The sequence below is a fragment of the Schistocerca nitens genome, chromosome 3, assembly GCF_023898315.1.
Source record: "Schistocerca nitens isolate TAMUIC-IGC-003100 chromosome 3, iqSchNite1.1, whole genome shotgun sequence".
Lineage (NCBI taxonomy): Eukaryota > Metazoa > Arthropoda > Insecta > Orthoptera > Acrididae > Schistocerca > Schistocerca nitens.
The window spans coordinates 204,880,179-204,899,998 of record NC_064616.1 but is presented as its reverse complement, the minus strand read 5'-3'; the positions used below and the strand labels follow the sequence as shown (position 1 = coordinate 204,899,998).

The 19,820-nt window shown below is 35.8% G+C and overlaps 1 protein-coding gene across 1 annotated transcript in view; it reads right to left on the bottom strand.

The window, feature by feature from the left end:
* The window catches only part of LOC126249149 (ankyrin-3-like), a 602,141-nt gene that overhangs the window by 157,834 nt on the left and 424,487 nt on the right, over positions 1–19,820 (bottom strand). Inside the window, exons 20-21 of the mRNA XM_049950803.1 lie at positions 15,269–15,286; positions 11,973–12,197 (exon numbers count right to left, since the gene is read on the bottom strand). Of these exons, the coding sequence (XP_049806760.1) occupies positions 11,973–12,197; positions 15,269–15,286 (243 nt within the window). The remainder of the gene's footprint in view (positions 1–11,972; positions 12,198–15,268; positions 15,287–19,820) is intronic.

The following is a 19,820-nucleotide window of genomic DNA, read 5'->3' as shown; positions in this document are numbered from 1 at the left end:
GTCAAAATACTTAAACATCTGTAATCAATATGTTTAATTTCTATTTGGTCCAGATCAGATAGCAAACCTCTGAGCATAATTTTGCATGTTTTACTATCTTCTATACATGTTTCTTTCACACTCACAATAGTTATGGTCAAAAATCCAGTTTATACATATAATCAAATGGTATACTTTTATTTACCAATTTACCAATAAAAACTACATATATTTATAACAATGTGAATCTCTTTAATTATTAAAAAAGCAGTAAAGTAAGAATGTGTATAGTACAACCTAGTACACATAAATTAAGTAACACATATACATTTAGCATGTACAGTATGTATGTATTGAATCAATGCTTAAAAAAGCCTTAATTTTGATCTGTCTAAGAAACCTACCAGCTTACGAGTAGGAATGTCGTGGATATTTTTCAGGACAACTATCTGATGCTGTTCACTTTCATTCTGAGCTTCAAACCATCGCAACACAGTATCTAAACATGTAAATGCTTCTGAAGCAGCTGGTATATTTTCATCTTCATTTTCTGGACCACTAGTAGTTGAGATGCTGGAAGTTGCAGCTTTTTCGGTGATGAGGTTTTATTACACTATTCTACATAATTTGGTTCCCTGGATCTCCACCATTACACTCATGAATTCTTGAATGTCTTCATCACCTCATACAGGGAAATTGAGTTCTTTTAGCATATTGTGCACTTTGGACATATAATTCCATTCATCATTTTCAATTAGATTTTTAGAACTTTCCATGATACCCAAAATTTTATTCAGGATTTTTTCAAATTCTGTTCCTGTACATTGCCCCGTGTTGCTCTTATTCAAATCCTTATTTTTCTGATTTTTAACAGACTCTCCTCTCCTTCCTCTTGTCTTTCTAACAATAACATATGTAACAGTTCTTTCCTGTAATACTGTCTGAAAGTCAGAATAACACCTTCATCCATGAGCTGTAATAAGGTGTTATTAACCAGCTCTTTCTCTCTTCAATATTTGATGACCCTCCAAAATTTTCTTTAAATTTAATTGCCTTTTGACATAGAATGGGACTAGAGCTTGTTATCTTTTTTTGTGTAAACCACTTGTAAACGGCATCATCTAGATTCTTGTTCATAACATCTTTTCACTGAGACTTGTCAATCCATCAATAGAATCAAGCTTAAATATAGAATTATTGATGCTCTTTTTTGTCTATTATTGTGAACTTACCTACCTTGTACTTATTACACAACTTGGTTGTAGGTCAACATTTCTCTAACCTTTTGTTAATCTCATATTCATCTCTCACAGAAAGGTCAACACATTTACATTTAGGCATTTTATATTGGAAGTTTACTTTACACGAAAAAGCTGACACAAGTGATCATAGCAGAGTGCAAAGTTTGCTATTGGTGGCAGCTTGGCATTGGTGTGGGGGGAGATGGATGGTAGGCAAGACCATAGTGGAGAGAGGGTGGCATGTGGAAGTGAGTAACAGTGTGGTTAAGTGGTCATTCAGTTGACTGACATTCTGATAATTGATGCACTATTGCATGGATGAGCAATAGTTTTGGCTTGGGGGCCACATTATGGAAGCAGAGGCTGGCAGAGGGCCACACCTATTAAAAGGATTGCATGCATTGGTTAATTTTGTATTTTCAAAAAGTATAAAGTGTCACATAAAAATTCTGACGGTTTTGGCAGGCTGCACAAAAACCATTAGTGAGCTGCATGTAGCCCGTATGCCACTATTTGCCTGCATCTACTCTACTGCAAATGTAAGAAGAGAAAAAAGATGAAAAATATGATATGGACAATTGAGTGGTACATCATAATTATGTTGAAAATAGAATTCCTGACATAAAATGGATTAAAACTTTATGAAACAATTGTAAGTTTACCAGTGACAAAAAGATGAAAAATATGATACAGACATTTGTAGTTTACACTGTTCTTAAGAGGTACATTACAATCATGTTTAAATTAGATTTCCTGGTGTAAAATTAGTTTAAGCTAATTCTAACACAATTTTAAGTTTACCAGTGACATTAATTTTGTCTCACAAATTAATTAACTGTATAAAAGGAGTTCTCTGTTACATACTCTTTGAGAATTTGCTTGAAATTGGGCTATTGTTTTTGAAGACATTTAATATGTGGTGGCAGAGCACTGAACAGTGCAAAATGCTGCAGCAATAAACTTCTTTTTGAACAAGATGAAGATTTTCAGTTCAATGTGCAGACTGCTTTTGTGAGGTGGTGCTAAGGATCCCTATATTTTGAAACAAGAGTGCCTTTGATGCACACTACTCATTATTCTGATGACTTTTTTTGTGCAGTGGAAATGCTTTTTGGGAGAGGTTGGTTCCGCTAGAATATAATAGCATACAACAGTAATGAATTAAAGTAACCAAGATAGGAAGACTTAAAGGTATCTGTTTCACCAACTGAAGCAATAACCCATAGTACAAATGGTGCTGAGTGGAGTCTCTTAAAGGATGAAGAATGTGAATTGACGAACTGCATTTGTTGTCTATATGTCCACCCATGAATTTTGTGTCCTCAACTTCCTCTTTAGCTTGGTTTGTGCACTTTATGTTAATATCTTCAAGGTTTCTTAGTGGTCTATGGAACCTCATATGATTGGTATTGTTCACAGTTTATTCAAGATTGTTTTCTAATAATTTGTCAATGAGAATTGTAGCACCATATCTTTGATAAGGATAAAGTAGGAGGTCATCAATGAAAATAATTAAAAATGGTGGCATGTATACAGGTTGTAGAAAATTGCTCCTTAATCTTCAAACTTTTAGCATCAGTGAAGTGTCATTTGTGTGGTGAAAAGCTGAAAATCAGTGTTAGAACATAGAACATGTCCAAAAAACATATATGGTATCATTCAATCTGTTTTGCAAAAGTAAATCTCAATAACATATTTTTGTGTGACTGTTATCATTAGTGTAATGCTCGAGAAGTCACCATAGAGATGTACAATGCTGAACATGAACGAAATGGGGAAAATGAAGCATGCAGAGACTCAAAAGCAGCTAGAAAGTTTATTAAAATATTAGAGAAAATGATTTAACTTCTTACTGATCCTGCGGAAACACCAGTATTTAGGCCAAAACATTGTACACTGCCAACAGGACAAAAAATGAGGTAGGCCTAAATATCAATTCTGATAGCCATGACATGGTCTTCCAGAAATTGACAACCATCATGATTTAAAAGCCTGCAGTTATGTACAACCAGCTGCTCCAATGCAGGAATAAATAAATAAATAAATAAAATGGAAATCATAAAATTATATTAATTAGAGGTGCCAACAATGTATACAAAAATGAGTTAGTGAAATCTATGCACAACTTAAAGAACATACTGGAAAATACTATGAAGTAGAATATGATTGTCTGGTATCCATATAGACATGATCTCATCCCAATTTCATGTGTAAACATCAAAATTAGGGTAGCCCATTCACAGTTTTAGAAAATTTGCAAAATGTATCCAAATACAAGCTTTTTCTTGTAGAGATTTTCTTAAGAGAGACTGGTATGTGTCTGAACAAAAAGAGCAAGAAATTTTTCCATGGGAAAATCAATGAAATGTTGTACAGAGTCAACAAACATAATGACAACATGCCATTATCCACAACTATGCCATTCTTCCAAGCATAAATACTCAGTAAATATACCTGCCATGGTAGGAACACAAAAAGAAGAGCCAGATATTGTATGTGAAGAGGACCATTTTGTGATGAACGGCTAATCTCCATTAGCTTTAAAACAAACAGCTTGAGAAATTTTTTCCCTGAAAGTAGTAAAAGCATCAGGAACAGTTACAGAAACATCAACAAAAGGAGCAGCAGCTCCATCAACAGAAGAGCCAGCTCTGATACCAGCAGCAGTAGCAGCAGAACCATTTGTAACAGTAGCAGATCCAACTCCAGCATTAGCAGAACCAGCACTGCCAACTAAAAGACTTTCAGAGAGCAGACAGAAACCAATGTCTCCAAACAATCTAAACAATTTTTTAGAGGAAACCAGAAAGAGGAGGAGGAAGTCAACAAGATAAACAGAGACATGACCATATCTAAGGTAAGTTATTCATCAGAAGAAATTAATAAAAGCAATAGCAATAGTAAACAACACGAAATCAGCTTTCCATATTTAAATACAATGTGTCACAATATTCAATCCTTAACAAACAAGTTACAAGACCTTTAAGTAATATTAGGATCTGACCTAAATGTTGATGTAATCTGCATAGCTGAACACTGGCAAGGGAAACAGCAAATGGATACTGCAAATATTCCTCTTTTCCTCCAAGGCAATTAATTCTGCAGATCTTTTTACAAACATGTAAAGCAGAATTTAAAGCATACAGCAATCCAAACTCTTCCTGATTTGATAAAGGAAAATGATCTTGAAATAACAACCATTGAACTTTCTGACTTCAACCTAGTGATTGTCACTGTATACGTCAGAGCCAACTAAAAACAGGATCATATGTGGTGACTTCAACACTGATTTTTTGAAACCATAAAATCACAGAGACAAGATACCATGCATGACAAAGAGTATCAACCTAATCCTCACTGCAAATATATCAACAAGAATCTTTTCAACAAATGTTCATTCAAGAAACCTACTACCCATATAACAGTAAAGTAATAAATATGGACTAGAGTGATCATGAGGCTCTGTTGGTAATACTGGAGCTATTTTCAGCAAAAAGAACAACTATAAAAATAAGTAAGTGAGTGTAGGGACTTCAGTGACAGTAACATTACACACTTCCACTACTTACTAAGCTGAGACACAGGAGATGAAGTGAACAAAGAGATGGATACAAATAAAATGTTCAATAACTTTCATGGTACATATAAGTTTTATTTTGACATAAACTTTCCTACATCTACACTTATACTCTACCAACTCCTGTGAGGTGCATGGCAGAGGGTACATCCTATTGTACCAGTTATTAGGGTTTCTTCCTGCTCCATTCAGGTATGGAGTGCGCAAGAATGATTGTTTGAATACCTCTGTATGTGTGGTAATTAGTCTAACCTTATCCTCATGATTATTATGTGAGCAATACATAGGGAATTGTAGAAGATCCCTAGATGGTTCCTGAAACTTTGTTAACAGACTTTCTCAGGATAGTTTCGGTCTGTTTTCAAGAGTCTTCTCATTCAGTTTCTTCAGTATCTCCATGACACTCTCCCATTGATGAAACAAACCTGTGACTATTCATGTTGCCCTTCTCTGTGTACATTCTATATCCCATGTCAGTCCCATTCGGTATGGGTCCCACACACTTGAGCAATATTCTAGAACTGGTCAAACGAGTGATTTGCAAGCAATCACTTTTGTAGACTGATTGCAATTCCCCAGTAATCTACCAATAAACTGAAGTCTACCACCTGCTTTACCCATGACATCCTATGTGATCATTCCATTTCATCTTCCTATAAAGTGCTACACCCAGGTATTTGTATGAGTTGGCTGATGCCAATAGTGACGCACTGATATTATGATCATAGGATACTGCATTGTTTCATTTTGTGAAGCATAAAGTTTCACTTTTCTGAACAACACTTTGAAGTCTTATCAAGATCTGACTGAATATTTATGCAGCTTCCTTCAGACAGTGCTTAATTATAGAAGCAAAAAGTCTGAGGTTACTATTAATATAGTCTGCAAGGTCATTAACATACAAAATGAAGAGCAAGGGTCCCAACACACTTCCCTGGGGCATACCTGTAGTTACTTCTACATCTGATGATGGCTCCCCATCCAAGATAACATGCTGCATCCTCCCTACCAACATGTCTTCAATCTATTCACGAATTTCACTTGATACTCCATATGGTCATACTTTTGACAATAAGTGCAGGTGTGGTACTGAGTCAAATGCTTTTGTGAAATCACAAAATACTGCATCTAACTTAGTACCTTGATCCAAAGCTTTCAGTATGTCAAGTGAGTATAGTGTGAGTTGGGTTTCACATGATCAGTGTTTTCAGAATCCAGGCTGGCTGGCGTTAAGGTGGTATTCTCTTCAAGATACCTCATTATGTTCGAGGTCAGAACATGTTCTAAGATTCTACAACAAACTGATGTCAAGAGTATTGGAAGGTAGTTTTGTGGATCACTTCTACTCCCCTGCTTGTAGACAGGTGTGACTTGCACTTTTTTCCAAGAACTGGACACGGTTTTTTGTTCGAGGGATCTACAGCAGATTTTAGTTTGGAGAGGGGCTAACTCAGTTGCAAATTCAGTGTGCAATCTGATAGGGATTCTATCACGCCCTGGAGCTTTGTTCAGTTTAAACAATTTCAGTTGTTTCCCAACACCACTGACATTAATACTTATTTCATTCATCTTTTCAGTGGTACAAGGATTAAATTGGGGCAATTCTCATAGGTTTTCCTTTGTAAAGGAACATTTGAAACTGGAGTTAAGGATTTCAGCTTTTGCTTTGCTATCCTCAATTTCAGTTCCTGTCTCATCCACTAGGAACTGGACACTAACTTTGGTGCCGCTAACAGACCTTACATATGACCAGAAGTTTTTGGATTTTGTGAAATATCATTTGTCAGTATTCTGCTACAGTTGTCACTGAAGGCACCACACATTGCTCTCTTGGTAGCCAAAGGCATTTCATTTAGCATCTCTCTATCTATAGCCATATGCTTTGTTTTACACCTATTATGCAGTAATCTCTGTTTTCTTAGAAGTTTCTTAACAGTGCCTGTATACCATGGACATTTCCTCCCATTACAAACTGTTCTACTGGGAATGTATCTATATATTGCATGGTCAACTATTCTTTTAAACTTGAGCCATAGCTTGTAAGGTAACTCTTATTTACAATAATAGTGCACTTGAATTTATTTCCAGTTTTGCTAATTCACATACGTGAAGTGAATGTATCAGAGCTGCACGATGTATGGAGTAAGGAACGAATGGTAAGTTCACACACTGGCTAGCAGAGGTGGTTGGCCATCTGGCTCTTTCAGAGCAAGTGGGATGAGGTGCCGATGTGGAAATAACTTGTGACATCAGCAAAGAGATATCTAGGGAACATACATTCATTCTGGCATGAATCAAGTAATTATTAATAAACATTTGCTAACAAAAGTTGGCTTTTGCCAGTCAGACGTTAGGAGTAGTCTACGGGTCATAAATCCTAGCTTTCAGTAATGCCAGGAAAAGTTGATATTAATAAATAAATGAATAACTTTGACATAGTCAAAGATGTATGATCTTATACAAACTATACCAATTGTATACTCAAGTTAGAAACTGCCTGACATAGTCAGCAGAAGTCAGTAGGATGCCTTTTGATCTAGTCGTGCAGTAGACCATGCCTCTTACCATTAATATTTAGCTTATAATCAGTCTGTACATGTTCATTTTATGGTATTTCTTAAATAAAAACACCATAATGGCAACCGGTGTAAAATTTTATTTGCATGAGAGGGAGGGGGAGGGAGTTCTTCCTATTTCATTAACTAAAACATAGACAGTAGTGCTGCTGCGGCTCTGCAAGGGGACATAAAACTATGACAGCATCTCCACATAACAGGTAGGAAGAATACTGAGGTGGCTCACTAAGTCAGTTCAAGAATGGTCTGGCTTAATAATATTGTATGCCCCTTATATGACCATCTACAGACTCACCAGCTATACTGAGACACTTCTGGAGGTTTATTACGAATAGGGGCTTCTCGCAAGTTCCTCTACGTGCTCCTGCCCTGTGCTGAAAGTTGCAAATTCCTCACTGAGAGATGACACTACTGATTTTTTTTATCTAGTTTACTGAACGTATATGTCTTCCTGCTTCTTTTAGTTGTACTTTGTACTTTAGTAATCATTGTTGCCACAACCACATTATGGCCACTGATATCAGTTTTGATTTGGACATCATCAAAGAGGTCAGGTCTACTTGTTGTCATTAGATCCAATATATTTCCATCATGAGTGGGGTTCCTCACAGGATACCTTATCACACCCGTCACTAACAAAACTGTAATTTTCTCAGTTGATTGTTGGATGATTAAAATATCCACCAATGATTACACTCTAGAACTTATGTACACGTGAACTGAGGTTTTCTCTAAAGGTTTTGGTTACATCAGGAGATGGGTCTGGTGGATGATAGAAGGATACAGTTATCATTTTATGCCGACCCATAATACTGAGTCTTGCCCAAACAACCTCACATGTAGCTCCAATTGCCATCTTAGTGGATTTAAATACACCACCTCCACATCCATTTACCACTTTCCTATCCTTTCAATATACACTTAAATTTTCCCCAAAAATCACACTACTATAAATTACAGATTCCAATCAGCTTTCTGTAACTATGATTATTTGAGATTCACAGTATTTCATGAACACTTCAAACTCTGGCACTTTATTGCAAATGTTTCAGCAGTTTACCATTAGAATTTTAATACTTTCACCTGTGGGAGGCATTTCATTAGATCTTACACTGATACTCTCAGGTTTCCTACAGCTATCATTGTCTGGATTGGATGGAGAGTCGGCTAATCTAAAAAACTCTTGTGTACACCCCAAACACTGTCAGCTACCTGAGTAGCAGCCTCTGATGTGTAGTGCATACCTGACCCATTTTGGTGGACCCTACAGTTCTCAACCCTATGGCACAACTCCAGAAAGTCACATTATAGATTGTCGCAGAACCTTCAAAGTCTCTGGTTTAGTATTTCCACTTGACTGAGAACCAAAGGGCCATGATCAGTTCAGGGGAAAATGCTGTAGATTGTGAGCTTCATTGAAACTACATGCACAAGCCTGGTCTTCTCAACCTTCTCTGCCAGTCACTGGAATGACTCAAGTATGACCTTGAAGCCGAGATGACAGACATCATCTGTTACAATGTGCACCACAATCTGCAGTTGGTTGCACCCTGTTCCTTCAATGGCTGCTGGAATAGTCTCTTCAACATGTAGAATGAGGCCACCAAGCAGACACACTGAGTGCACCTGATCTCCTTTCTTGTTCCTTGCTGCCATTTCCCTAAGGGGTACCATTATTCACCATACATTTGAACTGCCTATGATTAATAGACCCCTACTCTTATGTGTTTGCCCCCTCTTGACACGGGACAAAAAAGGGGTTACCAAAACATATGAAGTGAGTGCTTTTGGCTAAGTTTAAGTGAAAAACGGCACTTCAAACTTGTTGGTTAGTGGAATCAATACAACACCCTGAGTCCCCCCTGGTCCTGCTCACCCCGTACAGGACGCTAGATCTATCACTGACATGCCACTAACAGTCAAGTGGATGAGTGACAGATCGCTGCTTTCTGCAGAGGAGACAGGATGCACAGGGGAGGATAGTACTTGGGGTACCTCTGGTACCAGTATCACAGGTTCATGACACTTGGGAACTCTTCCAAGGCACCAATTTGCAGCAGCTGCCATTGTTTGACAGTAGCCAGGGTGATTTCCAGCTGCTTACTATTGTCAACTAAGTCATCTTGTGTTCGAGAACAGCATTCACAGTGTGGCCACCTTTTGGTTGGTGCAATGTGTTACAAGGTAATGAACAAATAACTTTATGTTAAGCCCACTAGTACCTTTTAATCTGTTGATTTAAAAACTTCCTAATTCCCAATAAGAATTGAAGCAAATATGCAAAACAAGATTTCTATTAAGGCAATACAGAAACCTGCTGTAAAAATTACTAGTTTCCTAAAATGTTTTGAGATTAATTATAGTTGTTATCAAGCTCAAACAGGGTTAATATAAGATAAACACAGATAATATACAGGGCTACTCTTCTTTAAGGAAAAAACAGATGCAACATAATATGTTAGTAACAATATCTGGTACAGTATCTAAATCACAAACGCCAATTTATTGCAAATTTCTCATAGATTATGCAAAGGACAATGGTGATTCTGAAAATTCTCAAAAACACATGTTTATTTGCAGTGATTTACAATAAAATTCAGGCATGATGCATTCTTTAGTGGAACTGTGAACCACAAATGCTGATTTGCTATTAATTAAGTTATATATCCAAAATACTTGTAAGTTATGGATTTAGTTTCTTAAGCGTCCAAAAATTCTCAAAAATAAGCTATTTCTCACGTAATTTTACAATGAAATTAGAAAAAGGCTGTTTTAATAGAGGACAGGGCTACTGTTCTCAAACATTTTAAAAGAGCACAATTAAATTTATGCCTATAATTGATAATAGCAGTATGAGTTTATCACAGCACTTGCAAATGTTCAAAATTTCTCAATACATCACAATACAAAAGAGTAATTAAATATTAAGCACAAGCAACACAAGCAGTAAAATCTAGAACTTCAAAGCGACACACAAATCTACATGTGGTCTCGGACAAACGAAAATTTAAGAATTGTAGATCAAAACAATCTGGGGATAAGTGCTGGGTTAAAGCTAGCATAAAAATCTTCAGTCTGATGAAAAAATTCTTACACTCATTCGAAATATACAACAATGATTAATTTCTGTGTTGCCTTTAGTTATAAATGTGTTCATATGTATGTATTGACCAACTGTATTGTCTATAGAACTCATTTGTGGGATATCAATTATACATGTAGTAAATGTTACTTAGGCTGAGTGTGATATCATGGTTAATTTCTCTGTTGTCCTTACATGAAAAATTTGTAATGTTATCTCTGCATCATATTTTGACTTGTCCTATATCCAAACAAGATGTCACAGGACCAAATAAAAAAAATAAAATAAAATAGCAGTGGACCTCAAACAGAGCCTTGGGGCACACTGCAATTGAGCTATAATATTCTGCCTTTTTTAAAAGCTTTCAGGAGATCACAAAAGGTTCCTATCAGAGCCTTTTTTTTTTTTTTTTGTTAATGGCTTCCAAAACTTAGTTTTATAGCTGACAAGATCTTATTAGTAAAAAAAGTGGAAACAATTTATTTAGAATATATGATGCTTATAGCTATAAAGAAGTACAAGAGTTTTTGGTAGTATAGATATTAAACCAGTTCTGTTTTAAACAATGTTGAAGGTTATTTCTGTTCCCGTGTTAAATAACAGAAACCAAGTGAATGAATTCCTCATTCTGATTCCTCATGAAATCATTGTATACTACTAGGAAATCTGGCATCTTGTGACAAGTAGGGTACAATTTATGTTTTTAGGCTGTTTTTTATGGATCCTTGATAATATTAAGAAGATATCATCAAATCTGCCAGATTCAAAATGTCATTTAAGGAAATAAGTGTGGGCCTATGCAGCCACATTCTGGTTTCTGTTTAAAGACTTCTAGCAGTTACAGTAGCATGTATAGTATACATTATTTGCACAGTTTACATAATACGGCCAGTTTCTAAAAGATTCTTCATTCTGTCATTACATAGTGAGAAAGCCATGGAATAACTGTTTAAGTGTGAGGAATTCAATAACTGTGTTGTAGTAATCAACTTATCCTTATATTTATATTTCTGTTTCTTGGTGCTATCTCTTGTCAGTGATTTTCTGGTTGTGCTGATGAACAGACGTTTTGTAAGTATAGTTAGAAAACAAATCAACTGTTACTTGTCAAAATGGCTGCAGAAATATTTAGTTTTCACAACAACAAAACAAACTAACAAAAACACAAACACACACACATCAGATTATTTTATAGGAAGTTTTCTGCACTAACATTGGTGTTTTCCCTATTTAAATTGCTTACAGATTCAATTAATACATTAGTAGGCAGCTTATAAAAATTATGTCAATATTTTTGATAGGACACACTGGCAAACTATAGACAAAAAGCCAAAAATTCCATAAACTGAACTAATATGTCCTATCAATCATCTGGAGTTCACTATCCATTTTTTCATCAGCACCTTAATTCATTAGCACGTCAGATTTACATATTTGTTATCTGTATACATAATTTCATTAAATTAGTGTTTTTACTGTGTGACTGTAACAAATAAAATGTAGATCTGTCCGCTCACCCTAAAAATTTTGCACCAACTGGACCCAGCTCTAGAATTCGACTTGCCAGTGCCTCTCCTTCCATTAAAGGTGGTGGATGTGTCAATTTGTCCCTCTTCAAATAGCGGCAAGTGACACGTGTTGGCATTGCTGCCCGCCGTGGTGGAACAATGACTCTCACACCACTGTGGCGGCAACCACGCATTGCTCCTCCCCTTGCATCCACAAGGAAACTTACCAGGAAACTGCAACATTGCAAAAAATTATTTTTTTCAGCTCCTGAGATCTTAAAAATATGGGTTTATTTTCATAAAATAGACTAAATGGTTTTCTGACTGTCTGAGGTTAATAAGAGTATGTCCTCAGGTGTGGTTAAATGATAGAGTTTGAAAGTGATAAAGAATGGAAGGAAGATTAGGATTTAACATAATGATGAGATTATGAGATATGTTGGGATATAAAAAGTATCACCATAGATGATTTTTTTTAAAACTTAAAGGCAACTTCATTAAAAGTAATTATACATGTCTGTCCTGTACAGTAATGGTTGTAAAGTAAATCCTATTATCATACGTACTTATAATCAAGTTCAACTATAATCATTGTCAATTACTATAGTTTTTCCCATCTTAAGCATAAGACCATTTAAAAGTGTGCTTTACCAGTCTTGTTTTGTTTTCATTTACAAACATCTTCAGTGATCATTCTGTCAATATGGTGTATACAATATGTACCTACATTTTGCTATTCATGATTAAAAATGGTTGGGCAGAAAGTTTACTTATGGTTAATAAAGAAAACAACTGTTTTTAATTTATAAATAAAAATGAAGAAACATATTAAGTGTACTGATTTCATGAACAGGTCTTCAATTTCAGTCTATCAGTTCAACCTTTTCCCTTCTTTTGCCACAGGTTCCTATCATTCAGTAGTAATGAGAGAGGAAGCAAAGCACACAGGAAAAACAATGACAAATTCAGACAATGAGAATGAAAGATCCTCCAATCCAACCATCAGGAACTGATTATGTTAGTGGCAATGTTGATTGTAATGGTGACAACACATGTGACTGAAATACTGAGAAAAATTGACAATTAAACTCTATAAACTCTCAAAACATCCTCATTTAAATGTCAGAATTTATGTTTATTTTGAAATCTCAACATCAACCCATTTTATAATCAATAGCAATCATCAAAACAGCCTAAAACAAAGATAAACAGAAGTAATTGGTACTACAATATTAAAGAGATATTTTTGTGATGAGAATCCAAGAACAGGTAGTGAAAAATTTTACCAAATTTCTAGATAAAGATTGTGTACCACATTAATATTTGGTCACATGTATCCACAGAAATTTAATTCCACACACGTTTGTGTTCTCCTTAATATTCATACATTATAATATTGAAGGAGATGTTTTACACAAGGCCTGCATCATATCAAAGTGAATTTTTGCCATGATTGTGGATACATTCATTGTCCCTGACTGTCATAACAATATTTCAGTGGCAAATGTGGCTTGAATTCCTTGCAGATAGGATGACTGTAAGTAAACTAGTAGGACAGTATGTAACAATACAGCCATAAAATCTATTTGCATCACAGGATGACCTTCATATGCTCAAAGGTAATGACCCTCTTTTTCACTGCACTGAACTGGTCTTGTTCCCCTCAGTACATGCAGTACCATTCATTGAGTTTTACTGCTTCCACAGATGCTCTGAACATTAGTCTACACTCCCCAATAGTCACTCTTCACTCCAGCTCATTCTGTGTTGTCTGATATCCACTGAGCTTCAATAAAAGTTTACTCTAAAGGCATAACTGTAAATGGAACATTTCTAAATAAATATTTCAAATGATTTAACACATTTTCATGTGCAGACGCTTATGTACATGTGTGTTGGCTTATCATACTTCATAAGCAATATACAAGGGTTGGAACTTAAATAGTGGCAACTATTTATTCACAACCGATACAAAAGAGTTACATGCTATCACCTGTTACTGTCCTTCAAAGTAGTCACCAGCATTGTATAGAACCCATTGCCAGCAATGTGGAAGGCATAGTATACTGTTAGCAGAGCCTCTTCTGTTGATGGTGCATATGGAACGGTCTAAGGTTATGGTGATTCTTGTGTACGACTGTGATGGTGTTATCATAACGCCTTACATTCCTCCACGGCAGACCATCAATGCACAGTATTACTTATCATTTTCAAAGCATCACCTGTGACCAGCTTTGCAAAAGAAGCAGCAACTCTTTCTGCACAACCAACCCATCATTTTGCATGACAATGCGCGGGCGCATACAGCGCAAGCTGTGGCTGCTCTGTTTGGTCGATGGCAGTGGGAAGTACTCCCCAGACTTAGGGTCATTGTGACTTTGATTTGATTCCGAAGATGAAGGAACCATTTCATGGTATTCGCTTCAGAACTGTTCCAGTGATTCAACAGGCAGTAGACCACTCCATTCACACCATCAACATAACAGGCTCTGCTAATGGTATACTATGCCTTCCATATCATTGGCAATGGGTTCTGCACAACTTTGGTGATTACTTTGAAGGACAGTAACAGGGGCAAACATGTAACTCTTTTGTATCAGTTGTGAATAAATAGTTGCCGCTATTTAAGTTCCAACCCTCGTATTTATGGTGTAACAGAAGGAAATGTATTATGAAAGATAAGTGCATTTTTGTGCGTAAAGTAAGGAATTGATTAACCATTATATACAAGTGCAGGTAGAAAAAAAGAGTAAGATTGTATTATGGAGAGTCAAGAGTTAATGCAGTGTGCAGAAAAAGTTCATGATAGATATGGCACTCTATTTAAGTATTTCTTGAGAAATTCCACACCCCAAAAGTTCTTTTTATGACGTCAGCAACAACTGATAATGAAGATGGTTCTACTGGAATTTAAAATACAGATCTAATCAGTTTTAAAAAATGACTTGTACTATTAAATTAAAATGGAAATCTTGTTTATGTAATTTTAGTCAGTGTAATTTATACTGTCTACATATAAGTTGAAAGATAAACAGATTGGACAGTTTATACAAGCATAAATAAGAAAAAGAAGATATAAATATCAGTCTCAAATATCAGTTAAACAGAAATATAACAAAAATGCATACACTACTTCAGCAGTGTTATTAAGGAAATCATTGTTGGTAGAGAACTGACAATGACTAATGACTGATGAATGCAGAATTCAACTGTTTCCCAACTATTTGCATTTATCTTCATCCATGCATTACATTTTGTAGTAAGTAAGACAACAAAAAATAAGTCAAAAATGAGATAAAACTTACTTCTTCCAATGTAGCTTCCTGTGTTAGACATAGAAGAAACAATTTGTATGAGATTACATTAGTCAATTACTGTTCTTCCAAACCAACACATAACTGATTATTAAAGGCACATACAATCTGTCTTTGAAACTACCAAAAAATGTGCATTTTTTGTAGTTGCAAGGACAGACTTTATGCACCTTCAATAATTGTAAAGCATTAACAGACACTATGGGCACACAAATGAAGAAGAATTTACACAGTAGATTGTGTTTGAAGCAAAGAAGTACAACATCAGTTCCTTTCTTTCATATTCCATATTACTCTGAGTACCACCTATTTCCTACTGTGTGTGATTATCAATGAATATGCAAACTCAGCATGGTATATAATATAATCTTGCAACTCAGTTTTTGAGGTTCAAGAAAATAGCTAATTACATTCATCAGAGGTGTTAACAAGCCTTAACAATCAGGATATAAAATCACCTTCAACAGTGTAAACATGACATTGCAAAAAACATCAATACCATGTACAAATAAATGTGAAAGGAGGAATGGTAGAAGTTTGCACTTGGCAAATCAAATTACATTATAGCTTCAAATCATGGTAATACTAAATAAAATTTCAATTTACACTGAAAAGGATAATAAAATAAATACCATATGTATTGTTTTGGTATAATGTGCCAGACAGTGTTGGAAGCATGGACAAATGAGAAAGTTACGTAAAGACCAAGAGAGGGGAAAGATCAAGCTGTATTCAATAATGTGAGTGTATGCCGCATGTTTTCAGATCTTGAATCCTTCCAATAGTCAGCTTTCATTTCTTGTTCGCCTGACATGAGAATATGTGTTATTTATTTTATTATTTTTAATTGGGATCCATGGAAACATGTGAGCCTAGGCTATTTGGTCATGGAAGAAGTCAATTACCAAAAAGCTCATTAGAAAATCTATAAACACATCAATTAAAATAACATGAAAAAGATTGTGAGAGCAAATATGGATAAGCAGCTGTACAGAACTGAACAGGTGTACAGAACAGAAATGGTGTGTCACAGTAAAACCTTTCAACTTAGATTTGAAGATTTAGTGTTAATCACTTTTTTTTCAATTCTGCAGGAAACCTATGAAATCATCTGAAGTCTTCCTTGACCCAGGATTCTGGGTCACTTTTGGATAACACTGCCCATTTCCTAAACCTCACCAGTCCTTTTCCTTCATCCTTCTTCCTTTCCCTCCCGCCCTCCTGCCAGAAGCAGGAACCCTGACTGCAAAAGCTCGTATATTTTCAAATCTTTTATACATTTTTTCTCCTGTTGCCACTTGGTAACTGTAAGAATAGGTACTTAATTTTAATTTGCCTACTATTTTTCCAGTACTATATATTACTATATCTTTATTTTGGCCTGCCCATCAGTTACGGATAAAATTATATTATGAGCACATCTACCTAATAGCTTTCCCATCATTTTGGTGATTCTAAATATAGTGGTATCCTCATGTTCAAAACTGATTGTACAATTTGTGTTGTATGATAAAGATGGATCAATAAAAAACCAGTCAAAAATATGTGTACTGATGTGTAACTACCATAGCATGGAGAGCTGTATTTCAGAATGAAAGCCCCAAAAATAACAGCTTATGTTGTACAGCTACACATAGCAACATTATACAAATTATGGTACATGTAATTACTGTTATAGTATGTTTGTACACACATAAGTTGCATTTTATTGATGTAATATGTTGAAGTCTTTGAGAACAGAATACCTGAAGAGCATATTTTAAGATTTTAGCATGATATTTTATGTGGCAGGGTTGTAACATTTTGGCCATATTTTGGTATATTTGTTTTAAGTGTAGTATGCTACACCACTTTCTGTAGATATTGGATAGAAATGCAGAGGATGGATAGAAAAAGGGAATAAACCTGTGTTTTTTTATATATATATATATATATATATATATATATATATATATATATATATATATATATATATATATATATATATATATATATATATATAATGACATAGTGTATCAGAAAAAGATTACAACCATTGCTGGATATTATGGTACCTAACTTTGAAAATATACTCTGGACATTGAAATAGCAATGAGGTGAAGTACCCTAAGGTAGAAAGTTGCCTGTTTATGTGCTGTTGGCCACTGAGAGTTATCAACGTACTATTTGTTCCCATTTAGATTTTAAAACAACATACCAGTGCACTGATATCAATGTTAATCAGTGAGACATTTATGGTTTTGTTACCCACATCAATGGTGCAGTTAATATTTTGGTGTTAAGTGTTTACACAATTAAAACACATATTAATTTTTGTCATAGTGCCTGTCCACATAAACAGTACATTGTCTACATACGTGAACCTTGAGTGCCATTCTGTACATTTTATTATTTATAAAGATAATATAATTATTTTTTACAGCTATTAATGCATATAGGAAAATGACCTTTCATGTGCTTCAAATTTGATGCTTCTTCTGCATATGTGTGAAGTTTCAAACAATTCTACAGATGGCACAGGCATAGCGTGATATCAAAATGGCGTCTACACAAGACACTTGTTATGAGCAATTGTTGATTGTCAGCTAGAGCGTCAGTGAGAGAGGACCTGTGTTCCTGCTGCAGATAAAGGTGAGTTCTCCATCTGTTTGTGAATTATATTTATGAGTACTGTGAGTTCACATGGCTTCTCATAAGAAGTGACTTATTTTAAATTTCATCAGAGTTCTTTAGTTTCAACTCCTATATTTTGTGAATGTTTGTTTATTTATCAGGCACAGTCCCACACATTATTAACTGTGGTAGCACACAGAACTGCTGTTTGCATCATGCCAGGCATTTGTTTTTGTGTTTCAAGAGCCACTTGTAGTAGTTATATCCCCCATCAAGTGACAGCTCTCCTAGCATCAGTCCATTAAAGTACTGTGAACTGACACAGTTTCTCATTTTATCAGTGTTCCATAGCTTCAAAACCTATATTTCATGCATGTCTGTGTATTTATCAGGCTGTTTTTAGTAAGTATAGCAACTGTGACTGCTGTGTTCAGATGTGAACTGAGTTGATGAGACTTCACTCACAGTTCCAGACATCATTGGCTTTGGTCATGCAGCTAAAGGCTGTTACCAATGGACATCATTGTGGGTGAATGGATGCTGCGATTGGAAGGACATCCAGCATGACCCATGTGTTCCCCAATCGGCCGACCATTGTGGCCACTCTTGGTACTGCTTGCACTAAAGTTGATTCCTCACCTGTGGTTGAGTGGGAGGTCATTCCAAGGTTTCACTAGCAGTGAAAATTTTGAGAGGCTGATGGCAGGGATTCCCCAGTTCATCTGACAAACAGGTTTTAGGTACTATCTGTGGCTGGCAAAGTGCATGAGCAAGTTACTCACACTGTTCCAGAAGAATCCCCCCAGCCTGCAAGAACCAGGAATTCACAGAAGGTGGTAGTTGGGAACTCCAATGTTAAGCAGATAATGGTGCCCCTTAGGGATATGTTTGCAAAGGAGGGGATGGAATCCAATGTGAACTCTCTGTGCATACTGGGAGGAATCATTTCAAATGTGGAATGGATGCTTCTGGGTGCCATGAATAGCACAGGCTGCAGGCAACTGCAGGTGGTGGCTCATGCTGATACTAACAATGTGTGCCGCTTTCAATTGGAAGAAATTCTCTCTGGTTCCAAGCAGATAGCTGAAGTAGTGAAGACTGTTAGTCTTGCTTGTGAGGTGAAGGCAGAGCTCACTATCTGTAGTATCATCAACAGAACCGACTGTGGTCCTTTGGTACATAACTGAGTGGAGGGTCTGAATCAGAGGCTCAGTTCTGTGACCATGTAGGTTGCCAATGCCTCAATTTGCATGATTGTGTGGTGTGTTTCCACGTTCTTTCAAATAGGTCAGGAGATCACCACATGCAAGAAGCAGCTAGAGAGGTGGCAAAGGGACTGGGTGACTTTTTAGATTAGAAGTTCTTGGGAACATGCAGAAAGTGCTTGAGTTTCAAAGGGTGCAGGTCAAACACAGTAAGAGGGTGGACTTAGGAATAATCAATATTCTAGTTGTAAACTATCATAGCTGTGTTGCAAAAGAACTAGAGTTACAAGAGCTAATAGAAATAAGTTCAGCTGAAATTTTTACAAAGAACCTAATGATGTTCAGAAAGAATATATTAAACACAGTTGATGGTGGAGGGTTTATTGCTGCCAGAAGTAGTCTACCTTATAGTGGAATTGAAACAGATAGTTCCTGTGAGTTAGTGTGGGTAGAGGTTATACTTCAATAATTGGTACCTTTTATTAACCCTCCTACTCAAATGATACAGTTTCTGAACAACTCAAAGAAAACTTGAGTGTTCATTCAGTTGGGTACCACACTCATACAATTATAGTTGGTGGTGACTACAATCTACCCCTGATATTTCAGCAAAAATATATGTTTAAAGTCAGTGGTAAGCATATAATGTTGTCCAAAATCATACTGAATGCCCTTTTTTTCTGAGGAGGCAAAATACATATTCCAGAATTTGAATCAGGAATAAC